The 24489-nt window shown below is 45.2% G+C and overlaps 3 protein-coding genes and 1 pseudogene across 3 annotated transcripts; 1 reads left to right on the top strand and 3 right to left on the bottom strand.

Annotated features, from left to right (window-relative positions):
• Positions 1-3376: 3376 nt before the first annotated feature.
• LOC114777370 (cystathionine beta-synthase-like) lies at positions 3377-11260 on the bottom strand (annotated as a pseudogene).
• Positions 11261-11775: 515 nt separating this feature from the next.
• On the bottom strand, positions 11776-14438 carry u2af1 (U2 small nuclear RNA auxiliary factor 1). The gene is made up of 8 exons (XM_028966974.1): positions 14286-14438; positions 13416-13503; positions 12961-13027; positions 12822-12871; positions 12641-12739; positions 12359-12492; positions 12125-12217; positions 11776-11953 (listed from the first exon to the last, which is right to left on the bottom strand). The coding sequence occupies exons 1-8, from the start codon at positions 14327-14329 to the stop codon at positions 11776-11778; spliced, it is 753 nt and encodes a 250-aa protein (XP_028822807.1). The 5' UTR covers positions 14330-14438.
• Positions 14439-14486: 48 nt separating this feature from the next.
• On the bottom strand, positions 14487-21274 carry ehhadh (enoyl-CoA, hydratase/3-hydroxyacyl CoA dehydrogenase). Its single transcript, XM_028966968.1, has 7 exons — positions 20067-21274; positions 19887-19990; positions 19632-19801; positions 19267-19378; positions 18633-18737; positions 18004-18339; positions 14487-16240 (listed from the first exon to the last, which is right to left on the bottom strand). The coding sequence occupies exons 1-7, from the start codon at positions 20138-20140 to the stop codon at positions 14988-14990; spliced, it is 2154 nt and encodes a 717-aa protein (XP_028822801.1). The 5' UTR covers positions 20141-21274; the 3' UTR covers positions 14487-14987.
• LOC114777368 (transmembrane protein 41A-A-like) lies at positions 20670-24479 on the top strand. Its single transcript, XM_028966973.1, has 5 exons — positions 20670-20871; positions 20943-21093; positions 22255-22416; positions 22623-22761; positions 23478-24479. The coding sequence occupies exons 1-5, from the start codon at positions 20771-20773 to the stop codon at positions 23687-23689; spliced, it is 765 nt and encodes a 254-aa protein (XP_028822806.1). The 5' UTR covers positions 20670-20770; the 3' UTR covers positions 23690-24479.
• Positions 24480-24489: the final 10 nt, after the last annotated feature.

Genomic DNA, 24489 nt, shown 5'->3' with positions numbered 1-24489 from the left:
CCTTGCTGTAGCAGGGAAATGAGAGCATCTTCTTCTCCTACTTTCTCCTGTTATGTAAGCTGCAGAGGGTTGAGGGCATGGCCACACATGCCTCTTCAGGTGGTCTTCTTTAGGTGAGTCGTTCAGGTCTCCCGAATGTGTTTTCTTTTGATTTCCACATTCCCACATTCCAAGATCTGGTTGAAGATGCACTGGAGAGGATTTCCCAGCTCTGCCATTCAGCTGGTTGGCCCTCACCACTTCACCCTCAGCAGTAACCCTGTGCTTGGAACTGATTCAGCTTTTAAATTATAGACCGATATCCAACCTTCCGTTTATATCAAGAATTTTAGAAAAGGTTGTAGCCCAGCAGCTGTGTAGGTACCTAGACAGCAACAACATTCATGAAGTATATCAATCAGGATTTAGACCTCATCATAGCACGGAGACAGCGCTGGTTAAAGTGGTGAATGACCTGCTGTTGGCCTCTGATCAGGGACGCATCTCGCTGTCCTGCTTGATCTGAGTGCAGCGTTTGGCACTATTGATCATGCTATTCTCCTTGCCAGGTTAGAGAAGGTTGATGAAGGGAATAGCACTCATATGCTTCAGATCATATTTGCCTGATCAGTATCAGTTTGTGGAAATCAATCACCATCATCTTCACATAGTAAAGTAGAGTTTGGTGTTCCACAAGGTTCTGTCCTAGGTCCGTTGCTATTTTCCTTATACATGTTACCTTTTGGTAACGTCATTCATAAATACGGTATTAGCTTTCACTGTTATGCTGACAAAACACAGTTATATTTATCAGCAATGCCAGATGAGAGGCAGCAACTGATCAGAATAGAGAATTGTCAGAAGGACATTAGACAGTGGATGCTCACCAACTACATCATAACCCTAGATAGCCTTTCTATCTCACCAAGTACTTAAGTAAAGGATCTAGGTGTCCTCATTGATGCAGGTCTCTCATTCAATTCATATGTAGATAATGCCACTAGGATAGCATTCTTTCACCTTAGAAGTATAGAAATTAGAAATATAGAAATTATTATTATTATTTATTATTTTTTTTTATTGCAAAAATAAGAAATATAATTTTCAATGCATGATGCCAGAGGTTCTAACTAAACCAGGAAATTTGACCACCACACCCCCAGTCTTACAATCACTGCAACTGGTTACCCATCAAATTTAGGGTTGACTACAAAATTCTACTTTTAACCTATAAACCCTCTAAATGGTCTCGCCCCGCAAATACCTGAGTGAACTTTGGTTCTTTTACGAAACCGCCACGCCCCTTCGATCAATGGGTGCGGGGTCACTACTGGTACAAAAAGTACAGAAGGTCACCAGCTGGGTGCAACTGTGTCCTCTGCATTTAACCCATCATTGTTGAGCAGTGGGCAGCCATGACAGGCGCCCGGGGAGCAGTGTGTGGGGAATCCACTGTGCTTTGCTCAGTGATTCAAACCGGCAACCTTCTGATTACGGGGCAACTTCCTTAACCTATAGGCCACCACTGCCCCTATGGTTCTCCATAGGTGGTTTGCATTCAGGACAATATCGAACTCCTTCATCTGAAGGATGGTTCAAGAGATGATCCTTATTGATATCCAGTCTAAATGGCATTACAGGCACAGAGCTCCTGGCATCATAAATGTGCTTTATTTATGTGAAGTGAAGTGATTGTCACATGTGATACACAACAGCACATCACATGGTGCACACAATGAAATTTGTCCTCTGCATTTAACCCATCACCCTAAGTGAGCAGTGGGCAGCCATTTCTCAGTGGCACCTCAGTGGCATCTTGACAGATCGGGATTCAAACCGGCAACCTTCTGATTACAGGGCCGCACTAGGCCACCACTGCCCCATGTCACATGGCTGTTGTAACCCAGCACTGGCCAGCACTGCTGGCAGGTCACAGCGACGTTCACTGCTGCACTGCTGCCATCTACTGGAGGAATGGAACACAGTCGCAGACATAAATAGTCATGTAATGATCTGATACACCACGAAGCCAGCTTGTAGTTGATAGTGTAGGCAGTAGATGAGTTCGGAGCATGGTGAGTTTTATCAAACATATTTTGTGCTGATGACATGGTGGGAGACCGAATGTGTACCATTTTTATTCTAAGCAAAAACATAATTAATTTATTCTAGAACACTATCATCTCAGGTCAGCACATCATTCATTGTTAGTCGTCCCTAAGAGTTTCTGCTCCAAGACTTTAGAACGAAATGCCCTTGAACATCAGGCAGGCCAAACCCCTGCCTGCTTATAAGAGCTCCCTCAATACACCTCTTTTCCTCTTGGCTTTTAAATTAGTTTGAGATGTTGGTTTAACTGTTTTATTGTGGTTGTTATTATTTTATTGTTTTGTTCCTAAATAATAAATTTGAACTTGAACTTGTACTATGCTAAAACATTTTTTACATTTACATTTACAGCATTTATCAGACTCCCTTATCCAGAGTGACTTACAATCAGTAGCTACAGGGACAGTCTTGCTCAGGGACAACATTCATGGTGTGGATGTTACATGTCAAATACTCAGATTTACTCCCAAAGCAGTCAGGTTTTGAATTATTTGTGCGTGCCCTCTCATTCATGGTATTTTACTTAATAGACTTATGCATTCATTAATAAAACAAGAAAAGGGATGGAACGAGGGATGTTTGTTTAAGAAGGGCAATGATTTTGACTATTTTTATTTTATGGGATTCCTTGTGCGCAGAAGGGTCAAGTGTGGGGGGTGTCAACTGTAGGGCCTGTCAAAGCCCATTGACTGTATGTGATTTTGGGCTACATAAGAAATAAATGTTAAATGTTGTTGAAGTGTCTTGCTCAGGGACACAATGGTAGTAAGTGGGATTTGAACCTGGGTCTTCTGGTTCATAGGCGAGTGTTTTACCCACTAGGCTACTAGGCAGTATCAGGCAGGACCCGTCAATCACTGCGTTTAAAAACTCACTTTTACACCCTGGATTTTAACCCCAATGTGAGCTGGTTCTTATACGGTGTTCTTGTGCCCATGTTTTGTGTTGTTTACTCTTTTACTGTGTTGTCGTAAAATGTTTTATTTCGACCTCTTCTTTAATCCTCTCTCTCTTTTTTTTTTTTAATCTTAATTTTTAATACATTTTTTGTCCATGTCGGTCCTGTTCCTGGTAATTAAATTAAAGTGCTTTATAAATATATCTGGTATGGTATGGTGTGGAATAATATGCAAAATAAACTATAATATTTCTCTCTTGTTGCCTTCATGACTACACTCAGAACTACAGAGGTCACTTTCTCCTGACCCTGGAGTGCACTTTTACACTCATTTAACACTACTCTTTGCTGTAATACAGTTATGGAGTTTTGGTGTGGAGGAAGACAAAAGCTTTTGTGATATTTTAATGGATTAAAAAAAATAATAATCACAAAAGTCAGAAACCATATTTTGAAACCAAGAAAAAAGTACTACACAATTCACAAGCAATGACCATGAAAAGAATAATTATGAAAAATGTAAACACGTAAAGCCTTTTTTAAAAACATGTCATTTCATAAAGCATCTCCAGTTCCAGCTCCAAAAATAAATCAACATGTACACCCCATTTCTCTGTTGGCTGAATTTTACCCGTTCATTTTGAAGTGCAGCCATTGTGAAATATGCACAAGTTCAGAGACGAGGAGTATATGAGCAGGGTCTCTATAAATGTCCACTTTACAGGTACAAACACATTCAAACTTTCAAAAAGGTCTTGCTTCTATACAAGAGCAAAAGGTGGCAACCAGCAGAGAACTTTGGTTTTGCCATTCTACCCAAACCAGGAAACCGACCCTTCAGTATCAGAAGCAAGGAACAGAGCAGCATTTTGGTTCAGTCCTTAGTGCCTGTAGTGCCGAACAAAGGACTAAAGGAGTGCAGTAGCAGTTGGTTTAGAGCAAAATTATAAGATAATACAAATCAGAGTTTACACATTAAGCTCATAGACAATCATTTCAGTCTAAAACAATAAAAAAATTGCAACATGGATGAAACTGGTTTGACGCTCAGCATGTGCTCAGGTTTAAACATGTGTGGAGTGTTAATGCTCATCAGGCAGGGAACATTCGGACAGAGAGCGCTCCCTCTTCTCCCGGGTCGCTACATAGTTCAGAAGGTCAATGGCGGTCACCACCCCAAACACCATCTGCTTAAGAACTGGTGAACCATCAGCCATATCTGTAGGAATAATTATAATGTGTTTTTAATAAGCAGTGGTACACTGGTAATCAAAAGAGAAAAGGAGCGATAAAATGGCAGTGTATGTAATTCCCTCTATATGATGTATATATATAATGTGTATAAATCAGTTATTGTTGGATCTTAATGTCTGTGACATCCTGGGTGCTGACACACAACATGTTCATATTATGAAATATAAAACGATGGATAACAACTAGAGGAAATAGAAATTGCGACTCACACTGAATCTGTTCGTGCACAACCAAAGCGAAGTGGTCCATCTCCAGAATACGGGAGAGTTTTCCCAGATTATCAGTCAGCCGCACCTGAAGAGCGTCCAGGTCAGTTCACACCAATCTCCCCCAAAACATACTAACATACTAAACCAGACAAGGACCATGTGCATTTGTCTAACCTGTTTAAACTGTTTTGTAAAGAACCCTGATGACGGGGTCTGAGGCTTTGACCTTTCCAGCCAGTACAGAGGACAACATGTTTCCAAGAGTCACCATCCCCAAAATCACACTAAAAAACAGACAGACACTTCCACTGAACATGCTGATGGAAGGAAGCAGAAGAGCATGAAAGAGCAGCATGTGGCAGCTTTACCCCGACTCGTTGACAACTGGTGCTTGGTCAAAGGCCTTCTCCTTCAGTATCGTAATGGTTTCTGACAGGTGACCATCGGCAGAACGGTGAGTGGTGCAGACAGGTTCAGCACCTGCAGAGTCAGGTTCCACCACCTACACACAGACAGAACACAATCATCCACACTACAGCCACACAGTAGAATTAGCAGAGGATAGAACACGTCTAAATTTACCAGGGCTCTTCACCACAAGGTCCTCAGGTGTCAGGAAGCCCTTCTCAAACATCCACTTGTCACTTAGGAACTTTGACCTGCAGAAAAAATAGGTCACCATAATGCGATCCAGTAAAATCTAGATGAATATGAATATGAAGGATTCTGCTAGGGTCTCACATGTAGTTGCGAATGGAGTCTGGCAGAATGACCACACAGCGCTGACCCTCCTTCAGATCCTTGGCCACCTTCACTGCAGCTGCCATGGCTGATCCAGAGCTGCCACCTAAACAGAAACAGGCCGAAATCAGCATTTCTGTGCTCCATGCAACGGCTGGGGCACACAAGCCGACAGGCAGGACATACCACACAGCAGTCCTTCATCTCGGATGAGCATCCGCGACATCGCGAACGAGTCTTCGTCATTGGACTTGAGCCACATGTCAACCACCTGAAACACACAGGAGACACGCATTCATACAAAACCATGGACTGAACGGTCCTACTGAAATGACACACTCACAGATCGATCCAACACAGTGGGGATGAAGTCATAACCGATACCCTCCACTTCATATTGGGTTTTATCAGACATATTCAACTCGTCTGGTTCTGCCAGGATCGAGCCCTCTGGATCCACGCCAACAATCTATTATGAATAAAGAAACAGAATCAGCCGCTGCTTTGTCCCCCAAATCCTGCTAATCACCCTTCTTCTGGGGATGCTGGGGTCAAAGGTCAGTCTGCGTTTCTTTACTCTACTAAGCAGACGCTTTTATCCAAAGCGACTTACAAGACACCAGCAATTCTCGTTCGGTTTCTATAGATTTTGAGTTACAAAACTAAGAGCCCTGATAAGGCCGAACTCGTCAGGAAAAGAACATGCTCAGAAATTGTTAAGTGCGACACTAATTTTGTGTGTGTGCATGTGTGTGTGTTAGTGTTAGACTCGTCTGAAATGCTTTTTTTAACAAGTGGGTCTTCAACTGCTTCCTCTACTTTACACTTGGATGTAATGGTAGCGGAAATATTAATCAAGACAAAGTTGCCATGTGTCCATACTTGAAAGTGAAGTGATTGTCATTGTGAGACACTGCAGCACAGCACACGGTGACACAGCGAAATGCTTTTAACCATCACCCTTGGTGAGCAGTTGGCGGCCATGACAGGTGCCCGGGGAGCAGTGTGTGGGGACGGTGCTTTGCTCAGTAGCACCTCAGTGGCACCTTGGCAGACCAAAAAACGTTGCTGTACTAAAAATGACTCCTAAAATGTCATTATATGGAGGAAGTGATGTTTGATCCTGCTTATCAACCCATAATGGAACATCAGCTCAAGACAAAGGCTCCTGCTGAAAAAGCTGAACTGGCGTCCTTGGACCACAACTTTTAGACTATTCTGTCAAAGGCTGGTATTACTAGGCACCCATGCTGACCAATGGCAGCATTGCTAGGTAGAAGACTGTGCAGTACGGTCTGGGCAGGACTCACCTTGACATTTGGGCACTTTTCCTTCAACTTACGGGCGATCCCAGTGATGGTGCCTCCTGTGCCAGCTCCCGCAACCACCATGTCCACTTTACCTGCAGAGCAGGAAGAATGGGATGAGATTCCGGAAGCACCATGGAATGTGTTCACATCGAAGCCACATACACGCACCATCGCACTGCTCCAGGATCTCTTCAGCAGTTGTGTCATAGTGGGCCAAGGGGTTGCTTGGATTGCGGTACTGGTCCAGAATGTGGGCATTGGGGATCTCATTTTTTAGCCTCCAAGCCACGCCCACATGAGACTCAGGGGAGTCGAACCGTGCAGAGGTGGGGGTGCGAACAATCTCAGCACCCAGAGCACGCAAAACATCCACCTGCCCGAACAAACGGACACACAGTACATGATTACTGGTACAGACAGGAGGAACGATAAAAACCAAAAAAACACACACCTTCTCCATGCTCATTTTCTCCGGCATGACAATGATGCAGCGATATCCCTTCACTGCTGCAGCCAGGGCCAGGCCAATACCTGGAGAGCAGAAATATTCTCTTGATGAAGGTGAATACCACCCAGGAGAAGTCATTTCCACAACACATCAACTTCATCTCACTGGCTGCAGTTCGTATAGTCACATGAGGAGCATGAGAAGATTGCAGGCTGGTTTTAGGGTTAGTAGGTTAAGAACCCATTAATATTCAGGTTTGTCCAGATACTTTTTAGCTCAGCATTTTGTGGTTTTGACCTCAGGTCAGACATGGCAGCTAATAGCATCTGACTCTGGGTGGAGAGTGGTGTGGTATTGTCTTCTGTACAGGCTGCACAGGCATAATTCCGATTGAAAGTTCTATATTTTCTGGCAAAGAAACGATGTTATTATCCATCCCACCACCCCATCCTCATTTTGTAGTATGAATTGGGATGACGAGCATGTATTAATACTGCATACACCCTGACAGATTTCGGGGTTCTGTTGTACTGTTATTACCAGTGTTGCCTGAGGTGGGCTCAATAATCGTGTCTCCAGGTTTGAGGACTCCGGCATTCTCTGCATCCTGGACCATGCGCAGGCTGATGCGGTCCTTCACACTGCCACCAGCATTAAAGAACTCGCACTTTGCCACTGTCGAGCACATGAAAGCACACACAGTCCAGCTCAGGTCGTTTTAAGTCATGTGGATTAATACAGCGTGAATAATACAGCGTATTACAAAAGTTAATGGATCATCGGATTGTTGATAAAATGCCATTTAGGCAAATTCCATAGGATGGAGAACTCAGACCAATCCAATTCACATGAACTGTGTAGAAGAGTCCAGGCTTTTAATCCAGCTCAGGGATTAATGGCTTGCCTGTTAGGTCTAGAACTTGTGACATGGTGGACCAGAGGGCCCCGAACTCATTCACCTCCATGCTGATGGCAGAGCACCAAACTCTTATTTCCATTTATCAGGACTTCAACATGGGTTCTAAATCATAAAAACTGCTATGGATAATACTAATGGAGACGTCAGCGCAGGGTCTTCCTGTAATGAAAACCAGCCTGGCCGGAAAAAGGATACATCACTCCGCTGATAAATTGCACATTTCATTACAGCCAGATCTAGAAAGCACTGTAAAGTAAGATATAATAAAATAAATAAAATAAAGTAAAAAAAGTAAAGTCCATTTATAATTGTGATTACTTTAACGGTCAATAACTAATTGCTAGTATCCCAAATGAAAATTTCATTTAATGATAACATCTCACCTGAAGAAGAAACTCAAGTCAAGTATCCTAATCTACAGTCTGAGCTGAAAACGCATTTTACTTACACAGCTCACACTTCAGATCAAAGGTCTTGGTGATCTTGTTGATGTGGACCATTGGAGTGTCCCCAATCTTGCTCAAAATGTCAGGGAGGATGTCTGCAGTTTTTGTCCTGTGATAAAGTGAGGACAGGATTGACATGCATGCACCTCCTACACTGAGACAAAAAATTTCTACTGATACTAGCTGTAAAGTGTTCATGGCAATGTATAGACTGGGAAGAAGTTCGTTCTGAATCTGAGTGCTAGTAGCCTAGTGGGTAACACACTTGCCTATGAACCAGAAGACCCAGGTTCAAGTCCCACTTTACTACCATTGTGTCCCGGAGCAAGACACTTAACCCTGAGTGTCTCCAGGGGGAGACTGTCTCTGTAACTACTGATTGTAACCCGGCAGCCACTGTGCCACACTATGATCATGATCCAGTCTTGATTCCACTCACAATAGCATTATTCTGACACATAATTCATTCATTCATTTCTATATATAAAAATATTTTAAAGATGCAAAAACTCACCCTAGCCTGAGATGGAGACAGACAGTGAAGAAGTAATTGGACAGCTCTACACTATACATAATGAATAATGATCATTTGAATTATGAGCCCTATAATAAATGGAAGGTGGGACTTGTTCACTAATGTCTAGAGGATGACCTCAAATTCCCATTTTGCTGGTTTGTAATTATTTCTGTCACTTAGAACCTTTAACAATGTCAAACGTTTTAAAATGTGCGTTTTAAAGAGTTTAAATGCGAGTTTAATGTGAGAGGCCACTGCTCTCATGCAGGCTACTTCCTCCTTCTGGACTATTTCAAGGCAAGCGGTGTCACATGACCTGGCAACGCTGAGTTACTAGTAATGAAATGTGGTCGCAGTGCTATCAGGAATGGAACTGCTGGCATCTCAGGTCCATGTCCATGACCAGGCCAAACAAGCACAATATATTATCATTGGGAACCAGGGATCCATGTGCTATAGCACCATGAGGTGTCATGGGCACAGGCCAAAGGTCATTCCATCATGATGCAGCAGGACCACACAGGGAATGGCTATATTAGCGAACAGTCCTGATCTCAGACCGATCAAACATCTGCGGAATGTTCTGGAACAACCAGTCCGATGCAACTTACAGGACAAGTTCTGCTGCCACATGGTTCCATCATGCTCAGTATTAATGTTGTGGGTGATTGGTACAAATGAAATGTCCCTCACAGCTTCATTAAAATAATAAAAAAAAGTGTTTTTCTCCTCACATTCCAAACCATGTTGTTATGTTTCCTATTGCAAGATCTTGTTCATTTTGTATTTCTGGTTTCCATTTCATAAACTGTACTTTTTTGTGCTACACTTTTTTAATGAATGCATGTCACCTGTTAGGCAGTTTCATCATGACATCAGCACTTCCTGCACCCTGTACTGCCACATGGACGTGACACGGCAAATCTTCACGTGGAACATATACACAGTACAATTCAATTCATTCAGTACCGTCCTACGTGACTGTGAGGGGAGTCCGAGTCGGAGCCGCCGAGTTTCCAGGTGCATCTGCTGGGGAGGTCTGGCCGGATCCATTTCCTCTCCACAGCAACCTCCTCCTCACGGTCAAAGCTGTTCCCCACGCCGTTATCTCTCTGCTGGTCTTCAGCACCCTCCACCAACGTTCTGGCTTGGCCCTTGCTTTGGACTTTAGCTGCATAGGGACAGGTGACTGGGGTCTGGTCACCGATGCCTGTGCTGGAGGGTACTGATGGCATGGCTGGCAGAAAACACAAGCGAAAGCGTCACTTCGCCGGTGATAAAAAGTTCATTCGTGTGGTTATGTACCCGGGGACCTGTTGTTACAAGCCAAGCCAGCATCATTTTTCCAAAAACCGTATCGATTATTAGGCCATTTAGTCTGTTGTGCATCACATATCACGATCGAGTTTGATCAGAAACACCTAGAAAAGACCCGTGACCTCGACACAAACATAAAACAACTCTTTTACTTTCATGTGTTGAGCTGTACAAGTTTCACTTTGTGTAATGGTGATGACGGCAGACAGTAAATTCATTTACTCTCATTTTTTGTTCATATATGAATCAGTTATTAAATGAGCTTTTGCTTCCTTTGCTAGTCTTTCAATTCAAACATCTCATAACAGACATGGAACCTAGAACGTAGTACTAGCGAGAGGAAGCGGCCCCGGAATCAGAAGGTTACCAATGGGCCACTGAGGTGCCACTGAGCAAATGCACCGTCCCCACACACTCCTCACCCAGAGGACAGTTTGCTGTGCTGCAGTGTATGACAATGACAATCACTTTCACTTTTCACTGTTTGACATTTACAATATTAAATCATCATGGGCATTATTTCTGTTTAATGAAGTTCTACGTCTACAGTTTTGCCAAAAAAGAACGATATCGTTGTAAACATGCCTACAGGCACGCTGATCAGCACCAGGACTCATGCAAATATGGAAATGATCTGCTATTCCTACTAGAACGTCCTGTCTACAGAGGGTTCTGAACGTCAAATATTATCTCAAAAGTGCTGGTGCGCTCAGGTCACCAGGTCACCGTGGCCAGATGTCCCCGAGGACCGCGACAGCTGAAGCATCCTGCTTTACATGCAAATAAGAACGATTTATGTCCCGTCTGGTCTTATATAGAATGCAGAAACATTTCTACATGCTTCTACATGCTTCTATTCGCCATAGTAGGCAGCTGATGCAATCCTCGCCCTGTCTGCAGTCCACGCGGCGTGACGCACCACGCACACGACCAAAGCCACCATGTCCACCCGCCACCAGCAGCGACGCTCAGGACGGACTCACCTGCGACAGGAGGGTCGGGTTCCACAGAGAAACGAACCGAGTCCGGGACCCGCCGCTCGCACGCGTTAAAGAGCCGAGCGCCGACCAATCACAGGCCAGCATGCAACTTTAACCGCCGGCGCTGATTGGCTGCCGCGGGGGCGTCTGCTGCACTGCACCAGCCAATCAGACTGCGCGGACGGGCCGTGCCCACGTCTCAGATTCCTGGGTCGGGGAGGGGCTAATGGGCGTGGCGTCCTTATAACCAACACTCGGGTTTGAACCTGGGTCTCCTGTTTCATAGACAAGCCTGTGACCCACGAAGCTACTACGACTACTACCCAGTAGTAGTAGCATCACAACAAGAACCACACCCATCTCATACCCGCGCCTCGGGTCCAACTCAACACCAAAAACCACAACAGTCACCGCGGTAAACTGGAAAACATGTTTATTATACATCATCCACCAATAAACAGACAGGAAATAAGAGGGGGAAACCATTCAGATAGCGCTGATTTTATTCAGATTTTTAAAGCGTTTTACATCTTTAAGACCTGCTCCTTCTGGTAAAAACAATGAATGAAACTAAAAAAAAAAAAAAACAAAACAAAAAAACGTCCATCACTTGACATTTGGTCACATGGCCATCACACAGGCTTCCGTTTAGAACCTCCCAGAACGTTCCCGGTCTCTTGACCGCCGCCTGTCGCGGTCTCTGCCGCCGCCACCACCTCCACCGCCGCCGCCGCCACCACCACCGCCGCCGCCACCACCGCCGCCACCTCTGCCTCGGTCCCGGGAACGGGAGCGCCGATCATGTGATCTGGAACGTGACCGATGTCTGGAAAAGAAGATGTACAATATTAACACACAAACTGGCCTGCAAAGTTCAGCAAACATGAGTTTAATATTTCTTAGGCTGATGTGAACACAAGATTGCATCAGTGACCAAAAAAATGGGCAAGAAACGGAAAGAAAATAAAAAGGCGCAGATTGTATTTTAAGGACTCGCCTCTTCCTGCGACGGCCGTACAGCTCCCGCCGCAACTCCCTGGAGATGGGCTTCAGGTGCATGAAGTTACAGAAGCCGCCTCGAGTGCACTCCCTGCAGACGAGACAAACCGTGAATTCAGCTTTTAACAGAAGCAGCTTGTTGTATATATTATATATATCTCAAAAAAAAAAAAACTATTTACAGATTGAGAAGAAAAATAAGAGCTGAAATATTATGAGAGAGAATTCTGACCCCATCTCATACTGTCGACAACACGCCTCTCGGAAGTCAGTAACTGGAGAGAGCTCGGCGTGGACGGCTTGCCCGTTAAACCAGCGGTTGTTCAGATCGATGACCGCCTTCTCCGCATCTTCCTCACGCCGAAACTGCACACACACACACACACACACACACACAGTCATTTCAAATACATTCATCCACAGAAGAAAGCAAAGACTGCCACCTGTATACACAGGGTTAAAACTGCATGTAAAGATACCATTTTCAGATGGGAATATGAACCTGGGTACTCACCTTCACATACACATTGCCCACCAGGTGATCTCCCAGGTTATCACACACGTTCATCTCCTCCACCTCTCCGTACTTCTCCTCCATCTCCGTAAAGACCTCCTGAAACAGAGCGGCGGACATGTAGATGCAGATACAGCAACGACGTTTTCCATGTGATCGGAGGCTGGATAATTAGACCGACCTCGAAAAACTCGTCATAATGCTCCTGCATCTCCACATCGCTGACAGTGCCTAGTAACACAACCACATTGTTCATGGTAGCAACGTGAAAATAGATCAAGTGAAGTGAACTAGAATAACTGGGAATGACAGGAACTTACTCCGTAAACCTTCTGCAGACTGGGCAGCGTTTTGAGGGTTGTGGTAAATGTTCAAGAGCGCAATGGTCTGAAACACAGGACAATAGCGATTTTATACTGGTGACTGGAGACAGACAGACACACACTTTAAGATACTGGATTGTGAAATTTGGCCTGAATGATTACTGGCCATAAAATCAGCTCTTTGCTAGATCATTGTAAAGCTCTGGAACTGAAGGAGAGACCCGAGGTCCATGCCACATGGATGGCCTGCTGCCTAGACCTCTCAATCATGTGAAGATAGACAGTAACGCTTCACGTCACTGTACGGATTTAAAAATGTGTGGTTGCGGGGTACAGGAGTGTCACAGAGTAGTTCTGGTACTGTAGAACATAGGGACATGCACATATTCATCAATGGAAGCAAATGAATCGATATGCATAGCGTTGAAGGTATGAAAGAGAAAATTTCTTACTTGACTGAATGTTGGCTTGTTGTGAAGCCTAGAACATCGATCGCCATGACGACAAGCTCCAATCTTGAAGTAAAATGAACAATTTACTCTATAAAAGAGACAGAGGAACAACGTACATGATCCAAAACATGCATTCAGACAAAATCAAAGGAAATAATAAAAAAAAAGCTACAATCACACCTGTACCTGTAGCAACAACAGAATACAATTAATCATTTATTTTACTGAAGAAAGAGTCTTGTCTCAAATTTAGCATAAAAATGCATCTCACATATGCATAAAAAAAGGCCTAGTTGCATACTTCCAGCTGGAATAGTTGTGCTGTGCCGTTCAAATTCAGATTAATGTAACTACAATTATGCAACTGAAAATCTAGCAAACAAAGATTACGTGTATAATACTTATAGATATATTATACTCTTTATATACACACCCTCATAACCCAGCAATGCATGTACAATTTTGAGGGTTGGTGGCGGGTGAGCGGAGCAGCGTCGCCGCTCTCAGGCTGCCCCCCGGCGCCTGCCCGCCCTGCACCGCGCCGCGAACAATGGAGCGCATGTGGCGGCGGCCATCTCTGCAATAACCGCGCTCCGTCCAGTTCAGGGGAAGTCGATAAAGCAGCGCGATGAACGGCGAACCTGCGCCGCATTTTACTCCCCACTACCGCCGGGTTCGATTCGAAATTAAACCGATTTCTACGGATCCTTCACAGGCGCACGCTAACCAGCTAACCAGCACGAAGCTGTGCGAGAAGCAACATGCATCAACATAGAACTTCCGCAAAACAGCCCCTGCACCGCATAACCCACGAAACGCAACACATGCTGTTATCAAACCGCCCCAATCATCCTGAACATAACCACTTACTTGTCTTTCTCTGTACCAAAAATGGACGCTAGATACTCCGCCATGTTCGGCTTGGTCGGCTGCGCGGCTTGTGCCTCTACGTCATATCCGGTTCAACGTTTATCGTATTTACTGCCCCCTGCCGGACTGGACTGGTATTCGCCCCACGTGAAAAAACTTCAATAGATAAACATATAAATAATCATTACTTAATTCAAATTGACGAACTACAAAATTTGGAAATAATATATAAATAAATGAATTCAACAGATTTTTAATAACTCTTATCGTGTCTGACAGATAGTAAGGGGGCGGGACTAAACCTGATCCCGCCCAAATTGGTTTGAATAAATTGGTGGTTTTGCATGCTAATTTAACACTATACCATATATGTTAGAAGTCAGTGTTCTTGTATCTAGTGTCCAATCAAGTGCAAAATAAGTAATTGATCACTTGCTAACAAAAGGCTTGTTTGGTCATTTATTTATTTATTTCATATTTTTCAGCCATTAGTACACATTGGAACAGAAAAAATTAAGTCAATGAAGCAAAAAAACAATGCAGCAGAAAAGAACCAAAAAAAAAGCATTTGATAAAGACAGTTCTGAATCGTACCAGCATGTTTAAGGGCTGAAAGAAATGTTACATGTGCTGATTTTATACAATGAATCAATGACTCTGAATTAGCCTTGGCAATCAACAATGGTGAACAGAGTGAGGCCATCACAGATGGCTATGTGGCCTTTTAAGGAATTCCCTCCATTCACGAATGGGAGGGCTACCATTTCTGACCAGCTTGCGCAGCAGAGGGCTCGGCTTCAGGTACGGCACATCTGGGTGGGCCTGGTGGTAGAACTCCAGCCTCTCTAGGACTTTCGACAGGCCAACCATGTCGGCATAAAACATCGGGCCTCCCCTGTGCCGAGGCCAGCCATACCCGTGCACATAGATCACATCCACATCTTCAGGCCCTGAGGCAATACCATCATCAAGAATGCAGAAGCCTTCATTGATGAGGGAAAACAGGCATCGCTCCAGCACTTCATCCTTGTCTATGCGCCGAGCTTTCAGACCGTACTTGCTCCGGTATTCCACCAGGAAGCTGTGCAAGCCCTGGTCTGGCTTCGGATCTCGTCCACCAGGTTTTTCATAGAGGTACCAACCACGACTGGTCTTTTGCCCAAGGTGGCCCTTCTCACACAGCAGATCAGCCAGCGGGCTGTACCTCCGCCCCTGCCGCCTTCGAGGTGGCTCCTTCCAATCCACACCAGCCCCAGTCAGCCCTGCTTCCTTTCGAACACGCCAGCCAACATCCAGACCTGAGAGGTCCGAAACTTTAAAGATTCCCATGGCAAAACCGAACTCCTCCAGGGCCTCATCCACCTGCTCAGGGGTGGCACCTTCCTCAAGCAGGAAATGGGCTTGCTCCACATAGAGCTTCATCATACGGTTACCAACGAAACCGGGGCAATTGCCCACAGCAACACTGACTTTTCCCAGCCTCTTGCCCAGCTGCATAGCTGTCGCTACAGCTTCAGGAGAGGAATGCTGGCCATAGACCACCTCGAGGAGCTTCATCACATGGGCTGGGGCGAAGAAGTGCATGCCCACCACCATCTCAGGTCTCCCTGTGACAGCAGCTAGCTCGTCCACATTCAGAGCTGAGGTGTTGGTGCAGAGGAAAGCATCTGGCTTGCAAATCATGGAAAGCTGCTTGAAAATGTCCTTTTTGAGGACCATGTCCTCATACACAGCCTCGATGACCAGGTCCACATTGCTCAGGTCAGACAGGCGTTCGGTGAAATGAACCAGGTCTGCACGTGGAGCTGCATTATGTTTCTGTGCATCTTTCTCAAGGATTGCAATCACCATCTTTTTCCCAGTGTGCAGCTGTTTCTCATTTGTTTCCATAGCGATGACAGAAATGCCTGCCCTCACCAGGGACACTACAATGCCCCTTCCCATAGTTCCAAGCCCTGTTAAAACAGACACAGGCAAAAAGTGGAGAACAAATGCATATAAACTGGCAATGCCAATTCATAATTATGCTTATAATGAAAAAAAATCATATATGCTAATATCCACCCATGATTCTAGAATGTACTAAAATTGCAAATTTTGGTCATCCTTGCAAGATACATTACACCCATGACGGACATTGAGAATATTTGTGTGCTTATTGCAAGGTTTTGTGTGCTTATTGCAAGGTTAATTTCAACAAGGCACCTATTTTTCATGCATGTAGGACTCAATTTAAATTTCTACTTGAGTAAAGTACAAAAGTATTCGCCATCAAATGTATTTAAAGGCATTTTTACAAGAACGCCTGCTCTCCTCCTCATCCTGCCTCTCTCCTCCTCATTTGCATTTAAAGCTACAGACACCGAAACATTTACGGCATTTACCAGAGTGACCAACAATCAGTAGTTACAGGGAGTCAGCCAGGAGCAATTTAAGTGACTTGCTCAGGGACACAATGGTAGTAGGTGGGATTTGAACCTGGGTCTTCTGGTAATAAGTGATTGTCTTACCCACTCGGCTACTACCACCCTAATAAAAACAGCTCGTCCTGGGAAATCTCATTGTGGGACTGAATCAAAGTGGCTGTAATTCTGCACCAAGGCTGAAGGGACCAGTAATCTCACGTCTTTATCGTCAATCAATGCACGATGTAACACTTAGGCTACATCTGGCCTAGCGTACAATTATATCTGGCCCGCAAGATTATTTAATATAGAACTATTATTATGGCCTGGTGATATGACACTAATAATATAAAGTGAAGTGATTGTCACATGTGATACACAGCAGTACAGCACACGGTGCACACAGTGAAATTTGTCCTCTGCATTTAACCCATCACCCTGAGTGAGCAGTGGGCAGCCATGACAGGCGCCCGGGGAGCAGTGTGTGGGGCACTGATAACACACAAACTACAGATACCATAATGCAGTGCTTCAGTGGCCTTGCCGAACGCAATCCAGAATGCGTTCTGTAGGTAAAAGTTGCATTGTACACTATAATATTCACAGCTTATGATAGATAATAAGTGTTATTGAAGCAGATTTTCTGAGCAACGTAAGAATGGAAATTTTAAGCTGCTGCTTTTGGCAACATTTAGGATCTGAAAACATACCATATTATAAAATATACTGAACCGACTAACACAGCCATTAACTTGAAATGGATAAAATAGCTTTAGCCTGCTACTGCCATTATAGGTAGCGGTGTTTTCCCAACCTGTCTACGTGTTTACTTAGATTAGATGGTTAATTCTTGTAAGACAAAATCTTGAAATGAAAGAGTCCTTCTTTTTTACAACTTTGTAAAAAAAATAAATCACATAAGGCCACGAATGTTCTGGAAAACTGGACTATAGCAGGTCAGTGGCTGCATGCTGTAATTCAATTATCCTTAATATCCTTCAATGTAAAAAAGGAACGAGTAGAGTAAAAAGTAAGGTTTTTGACATTAAAATGAAATGAAAAGTCTCCACAAATGTAAATACTACAGGAACATCTTTGGGACCATGGTGGTCCAATCTCCCAAATATCTGGGGTAACAGGTTCCCCAGGACAACTTGCCTCAGTTCATGCTCATAAACCAGTTGTTTTTACATTTACATGTATGCACACCACTTCATGGTCTCCATTCTGCCAGGACATTTCAAAACGCTGCTCTCTAGTTGAGCATTCTTCAAGCTAGCATTTGATGGCTGGAGGTAGGAGACACTGCTCACCTATTACAGCTGCTCTGTGAACGGCTCGGGCTTTGCTGATGCCGCTGTGAGCTCCATTAGGAAGATTCCATTTCGCCACGCTCCTTTGGGCAAAAAAGGAGTATTGCAGTGCTTTTGCCTGGCCAGAATTGAACAAGGTGGCCATCAGATCCCGCTCTTTATCCATGCCTGCTTTGAAGGGCAACGTGGCAGCTGCCTTTACAGCCTGGACACAGGCTATTGGTGCCACTGCCCCACGGGCACGCTGCTTAATTTGTGCCATTGTCTCCTCGAAAAGGCCGTCTGGAGGGCATGACAGCTGACGCAAACTCAGTCTACGATTATGCAGAGCCTGGCCTACAGAGAAGAAGAAATAAAAATGCCTTTAAAATGACTTAAAAACCAAACATGATCTGGTTCACGTAAAAAAAAAAAAAAAAAAAGTTACACCCTTTAATATAGATTTATATAAACCAAGTAAATATACATTTTCTATGAATTCAAGATCATTGAACAAGACAACAGTATTTGCAAATTTATAAGTAAGAAATTTGATAATCCATCCAACCCACAACCTTGGGGACCATTATTAGGGGACCACTGACCCAGCAACAGTATAAACTACTTCTGTGTTTCACTGCATTTCATACCTACAACACTCTTCGCAAACTGCACAGCCACCTCCACTGTGTTCTGCTCGGTCACCTGGTCAACAATGCCCAGCTTCAGGGCCTCCGGGGCAGCAACATGGCGCCCTGGCAGGTGAGATACAGGAAATCACTTGTTCAGAATGAATCCAGCCATAAATGACCTGAAGTGGAGTATGCAGTTGTGAAAGTGAAAGAAAAAGTGAAGTGATTGTCATTGTGAAACACTGCAGCACAGCACACATGCACACAACAAAATGTGTCCTCTGCATTTAACCCATCACCCTTGGTGAGCAGTGGGCAGCCATGACAGGCGCCCGGGGAGCAGTGTGTGGGGACGGTGCTTAGCTCAGTGCCAGCTTGGGGGATCAAGATTCGAACAGGCAACCTTCTGAATACGGGGGCCGCTTCCTTAACCCCTAGACCACCACTGCCCCGCTAGACCACCACTGCCCCCGCTAGACCACCACTGCCCCCGCTAGACCACCACTGGCCCCGCTAGACCACCACTGCCCCCGCTAGGCCACCACTGCCCCCGCTAGGCCACCACTGCCCCCGCTAGACCACCACTGCCCCCGCTAGACCACCACTGCCCCCGCTAGGCCACCACAGTTAAACTGTTCTCAGCCCTGTATACCTGTTGTGATGAGCTGAAGAGCCGGGGCGACTCCTGTGAGCCTCGGCAGGCGCTGGGTTCCACCAGCAGCCGGGAGAAGGCCGAGGGTGACCTCTGGAAGCCCCACCCGTGCCTGGTTTTCCAAAAAACACTTTTTCATTAAATATACCTCATTCATGGGGCTTTGAAAGAACAATAGAAACACTTATATCAGACAGATTTTCACATTCACATTTTTGTCAGTAATGAAACTAATTAAATGTTTAACAGTAACTCTGAAAACGTTCAGAAAGGGACTATCTAAACGTGTACATGGAGTTAATATTAACAGTTGTGGCAACTGAGTTCTGCTGTAGACCTTGGACCCATCTTCGTCAGTTTTAAACCTTGTAATGTGCAATCCTATAGTGGCACCCAAGGGCCAATTCCAACCCCCCGCCAAAAGCCACGCCCTCGATGGCTGCAACCACGGGCTTCTCTCCTTCTTCAATCGCATCGATCATGGGCACCAAGGGAGGTCCTCTCATCGTACTGGCAAACTCACGAATGTCTGCCCCTTATGAAAAATCAAATACAAGAACTTGCATATGAATAGAGCACCAGCAATGTACTTAATGAAGGTAAGATCATGTTTACTGTACCCCCACAAAAAACTCCATTCTCTCCACAAATCACCACACATGTCACCTCGGGGTCACGGAAAGCCTTGGCCACCTTCTCTGAAATGGCATGACGCACCACAGAACTGGATGGAAAGAGATCAAAGACTCGGAATAAAAGTTTTATGCAGTCCGAACAGGACAAGCGGCTCCATTTCTCACCTGAGCGCATTGACAGGCGGGTTGGCGAGAGAAATCAGACCAACAGACCCGTGAAGGCGAGAGTATTTAGCCATGCTCACGAAGAGTGCAGCTCCACAGTCAACTCTGCAAACAAACTTCACCTTCGCGCTAACAAGGACTTTGGAACTTGGCGTGGAAGCTGCCAGAAGATAACGTGGCGAGACGACGAGGTCTGTAACTGTCACAAGAATCGCGCCCGGCGGTGAGGTCCCTGTCGTTTTTCAGTCAGCAGGACGCGCGCCTGGCCGTGACGTCACTGTCGTTTTTCAGTCAGGAGGACACGCGGCCGGCGGTGACGTCACTGTCGTTTTTCAGTCAGCAGGACGCGCGCCTGGCCGTGACGTCACTGTCGTTTCTCAGTCAGCAGGACAGGCGGCCGGCACTGACGTCACTGACGTTTCTCAGTCAGCAGGACGCGCGCCCGGCGGTGACGTCACTGACGTTTTTCAGTCAGCAGGACGCGCGCCTGGCCGTGACGTCACTGTCGTTTTTCAGTCAGGAGGACACGCGCCCGGCGGTGACGTCACTGTCGTTTCTCAGTCAGCAGGACGCGCGCCTGGCCGTGACGTCACTGTCGTTTCTCAGTCAGCAGGACGCGCGCCTGGCCGTGACGTCACTGTCGTTTCTCAGTCAGCAGGACGCGCGCCCGGCACTGACGTCACTGTCGTTTGTCAGGCAGCGGGATGCGCGCCCTGTGCGGCCTGCTGGCCGTGCTGGTGACCGCGACGCTGTGTCTCTACTCGCTGTCGCGCTTCCTCCCTCCAGCCCCTGCGGAGCACGGCAGGTCTGGCGTCCGTCTCGGCGTACAGCATGCCGTGTGGAGGTCGCTGGTAACGCGTCGCTGTTTCCCTGCAGCCTGAAGTTCCCCTCAGACCTGGAGGAGTTGAAGGAGATGGCGGCGCTGCTGCGCGTCTACCAGGAGGAGCACACGGCCTACGTGCTGCTGCTGTTCTGCGGCGCCTACCTCTACAAGCAGTCCTTCGCCATCCCTGGCTCTTCTCTCCTGGTGAGCGCTTTTACATTCATTTGGGAATTAAATCTCTTTTATTATTTTTTCTGCATTAGTATGGATATTAATACTGTCCATACCAAGTTGGTACCAGTTTTGGCTCGATACTTTCGCTCTTCTATTTATGTTTCAACCCGAAGTAAACGTGGCGGTAGAAGCACTGCTCCGCCCACCTCGACGTGACGTCACGGGAAGGGGCGGTCCCAGCCTGTTCTGTGCCCTTGGCGAGCACCCTTGTTCATTTTCATGGCATTTGAAAATGTTACCAGGGGTAATGTTACCATCGATGAAGTGATCAATTCTGGTTCACTAGGACCCCCAACTATGAATACAAACTTTTTATTCTCTTTGTTATGGTTTTTATTAACTAAGTAAGACTACAAGAATGTTCCCGTATTCTCTGAAGAGGAAGGTCTTGATCAGAATTTTGAAACTGGGAGCGTATCAGTGGGGTGAATTTGGGAAGGTGCTGCTGCGTTCTGTGTTAGTTGTAGAGGCTGGATGGCATTCAGAGGTAGATCTGCTAGAAGGGGGGTTACAGTCGTGCGATTACTAGGGACTAAACCTAGTGGGTAGCCTAGTGGGTAATACACTCACCTATGAACCAGGTTCAAATCCCATTTACTACCATCGTGTCCCTGAGCACTTAACCCTGAGTGTCTCCAGGGGGGACTGTCCCTGTAACTACTGGTTGTAAGTCGCTCTGGATAAGGGCGTCTGATAAATGCCGTAAATATGAACCAGTATTTGGGTGGCCGGTGTTGATAGATGAGAACGGATACGGAATCTATGTGAGCGTCTATACTTACTCACTTTAGTAGCATCAACCTCGCCCCCATTAGCTCAGTACCCAAGACTCCTCCCGGAAAATCTCATGGCGCTGCAGGACACACACTTTTTAGTCTGACTCTCCAATAAGCACATCAAGTTTTTGTATAAAGCATCAGTATCAGATCGGTTTCACCAATACCGACCAGAATTGGCACATCCGTAGTAGTGCACCAAATGAATAATAGCTCTTGATTTCTGTGAACTTAATAAAGTGATGACGACCTTTTTTTTTTTTTGTCATTATATTTTGTGCACAGGAACCCTGATTAAGTAGCATGATTAAGGCTCTTTGTTGTGTCCCCAAAAAGCCCTCTCTTATTCCCCCAGAACATCCTTGCCGGGGCGCTTTTTGGACCATGGCAGGGCCTGCTGCTCGCTTGCCTCCTCACTTCTGTTGGTTCCACGTTCTGTTTCCTCCTGTCCAAAGCTTTTGGCAAGCAGTACATTGTGCACCTCTTCCCTGAGAAAGTATCCATGCTTCAGCGGAAGGTAAACTGCTAGATCATCTGTGACCCTCATGCAGGACCAGTCATTTTGGATGTGGACAGCCATGCCCGTCCACGGCATCCCACTGATGGAAACATTGTTCATTTATTTTCTTTCTAAATGTTGATACTACAGAATTTGGGAGATTGATGTTGATAATGGTGATAAATCGAGATGTAGAGTGTATTTTTTATTCTCCTGAATTGAAGGTGGAGGAGAACAAGAACAGCCTGTTCTTCTTCTTGCTGTTCATCAGATGTTTCCCGATGAGCCCTAACTGGCTGCTGAACATGACCGCTCCTATTGTGAATATTCCGGTCACATTCTTCTTCTTCTCCATCTTCATTGGTAAGCAATCATACTTCACAACAAAATTTTTGGTTCCCTTCACTTGTCACTGAAATCACCTAAAATTGAGAAAAGAAAAAAATACTGAACAATTTACTGAAACTTAACAAATGAAAACCAGACAGCGCTTTTTAATATTGTGGTTCAACAGAATAAAAAAGAAAACATTTGACTATAGGGACAATTTAAATAAAGGTGTCTTCAAGCCTATATACAGGGTGAAAAACAGTTAAGAGATTAGAAAGAAAATGAGGACGAAAACTGATTACAAGAGAAGAGAGCAAAAAAAAATGGAGAAAAGTCTGCACCTACTGTAGAACATTATGTTCTGGGGTGCTTTGCTGTGTCTGGCAGAGGGAGTCTTGAATCGATCAAGTCATTCTGGTGTCAGAAAGCTTTGGAACAAAACACTGGACTATTCTGAAAGCGATTGTCATTGCATTTACGAATCTGTCACGTTAACCGTTAGGCCACAATTGTTGAACCTCAATTCAAAACATCCTATGATTTTCATCTTCATTTACAGTAAATTATTTCAGTAACGCATTCTCCTGTTGTCGGTTTCAAGTTATTGTTGTGGGTTACCATTCTCCTCCTCTAAAAAGGAAGGGTACCAACAATTTTGTCCTTATGTGTACAAAATGAATATCTGATTAGAGAAATCATTTCCAGACAGATTAAGAATCCGGAGTGAAACGTGCATATTTCTCTTTCAGGCCTGATGCCGTATAACTTCATCTGTGTCCAGACTGGGTCCATGCTGTCGGACGTGGCATCACTGGACCACCTGTTCACCTGGCACGTGCTGCTGCGGCTGCTTGCCGTCGCCTGCGCAGCGCTGCTTCCCGGCGCCCTGATTGGCCGCTGCAGCTCAGGGCGGCTTCCAACGGCCCAGCTGGACTGCACCAACCGAAGATTTTATTCATGAAGGGGCATCTTCAGTGGTTGATCAGAAATCCATTTTAATAAAGTGCCTGAAGCGTTTTAATATATGGCAGGTTGCTAATCTCATCAGAAAAATGTACCACTCAGGGAAAAAAATCTTGCAAAGGTCATCTGTGTAGCTACGGTCAGTTTTCCACTCATGGATTACATTTATAACATTTACAAGACGCCATTATCCAGAGCGACTTACACTCAGTAGTTACAGGGACAGTCCCCCCCCCTGGAGACACAATGGTTGTAAGTGGGGTTTGGACCTGGGTCTTCTGGTTCATAGGAGAGTGTGTTACCCACTAGGCTACTACCACCACAGTCTAGGATTGAATGGAGAATTTCATGGAAGTTCTTTTAGTCTGGGACAAGGCGTATTTCATGAACAGGAAACAAACCCCCTCGTGTCTGTCCCTCCAATGGATTCTTCCTGTGATCTTGTATCTATATAATTTATGATGTGTTGGCACAGGGTTTGGTTTTATGAAAACATGGCATGTTTCGTACACAAGTGTTCATGAAGTAACTACCTCAAATGTGTGTTTATTACCTGACTGTATTAGACACATCTGGAAAATGAAATCCATCGAATCTTTATTGATGCATTGTGCAGTTAAAGGACACCAAGCAGTACGATTGTCCTCTGGGAATCTGCTCTGGTATTATTGTGCCAATCATGGACAAGCATTTGTGTTTTCATAGTGATGAACTTCATTTTATGTTCTAAATAATGTCGGCCTCCATTTCAAATACCTTAACAGAAAATAAACAGGGGTAAGCTTCACCATTCTTGGT

The sequence above is a fragment of the Denticeps clupeoides genome, unplaced genomic scaffold, assembly GCF_900700375.1.
Source record: "Denticeps clupeoides unplaced genomic scaffold, fDenClu1.1, whole genome shotgun sequence".
NCBI classification, from domain to species: domain Eukaryota; kingdom Metazoa; phylum Chordata; class Actinopteri; order Clupeiformes; family Denticipitidae; genus Denticeps; species Denticeps clupeoides.
The sequence above is the reverse complement of the archived record's forward strand: the minus strand, read 5'-3'. Positions and strand labels throughout refer to the sequence as shown.

What these genes read in the sequence shown, in the direction of transcription:
- LOC114777368 (XM_028966973.1), top strand. Translation starts at nt 20,771, where the DNA reads ATGCGCGCCCTGTGCGGCCTGCTGGCCGTGCTGGTGACCGCGACGCTG. An exon ending in GCCCCTGCGGAGCACGGCAG is followed by an intron (nt 20,872 to 20,942) that starts GTCTGGCGTCCG and finishes GTTTCCCTGCAG; the next exon opens with CCTGAAGTTCCCCTCAGACC. An exon ending in TCCCTGGCTCTTCTCTCCTG is followed by an intron (nt 21,094 to 22,254) that starts GTGAGCGCTTTT and finishes TTATTCCCCCAG; the next exon opens with AACATCCTTGCCGGGGCGCT.
- u2af1 (XM_028966974.1), bottom strand. Translation starts at nt 14,329, where the DNA reads ATGGCGGAGTATCTAGCGTCCATTTTTGGTACAGAGAAAGACAA. An exon ending in TTTGGTACAGAGAAAGACAA is followed by an intron (nt 13,504 to 14,285) that starts GTAAGTGGTTAT and finishes TCTCTTTTATAG; the next exon opens with AGTAAATTGTTCATTTTACT. An exon ending in TACGGCCGTCGCAGGAAGAG is followed by an intron (nt 11,954 to 12,124) that starts GCGAGTCCTTAA and finishes CTTCTTTTCCAG; the next exon opens with ACATCGGTCACGTTCCAGAT.
- ehhadh (XM_028966968.1), bottom strand. Translation starts at nt 20,140, where the DNA reads ATGGCTAAATACTCTCGCCTTCACGGGTCTGTTGGTCTGATTTCTCTC. An exon ending in CCGCCTGTCAATGCGCTCAG is followed by an intron (nt 19,991 to 20,066) that starts GTGAGAAATGGA and finishes CTTTCCATCCAG; the next exon opens with TTCTGTGGTGCGTCATGCCA. An exon ending in TCACAGAGCAGCTGTAATAG is followed by an intron (nt 16,241 to 18,003) that starts GTGAGCAGTGTC and finishes CTGTTTTAACAG; the next exon opens with GGCTTGGAACTATGGGAAGG.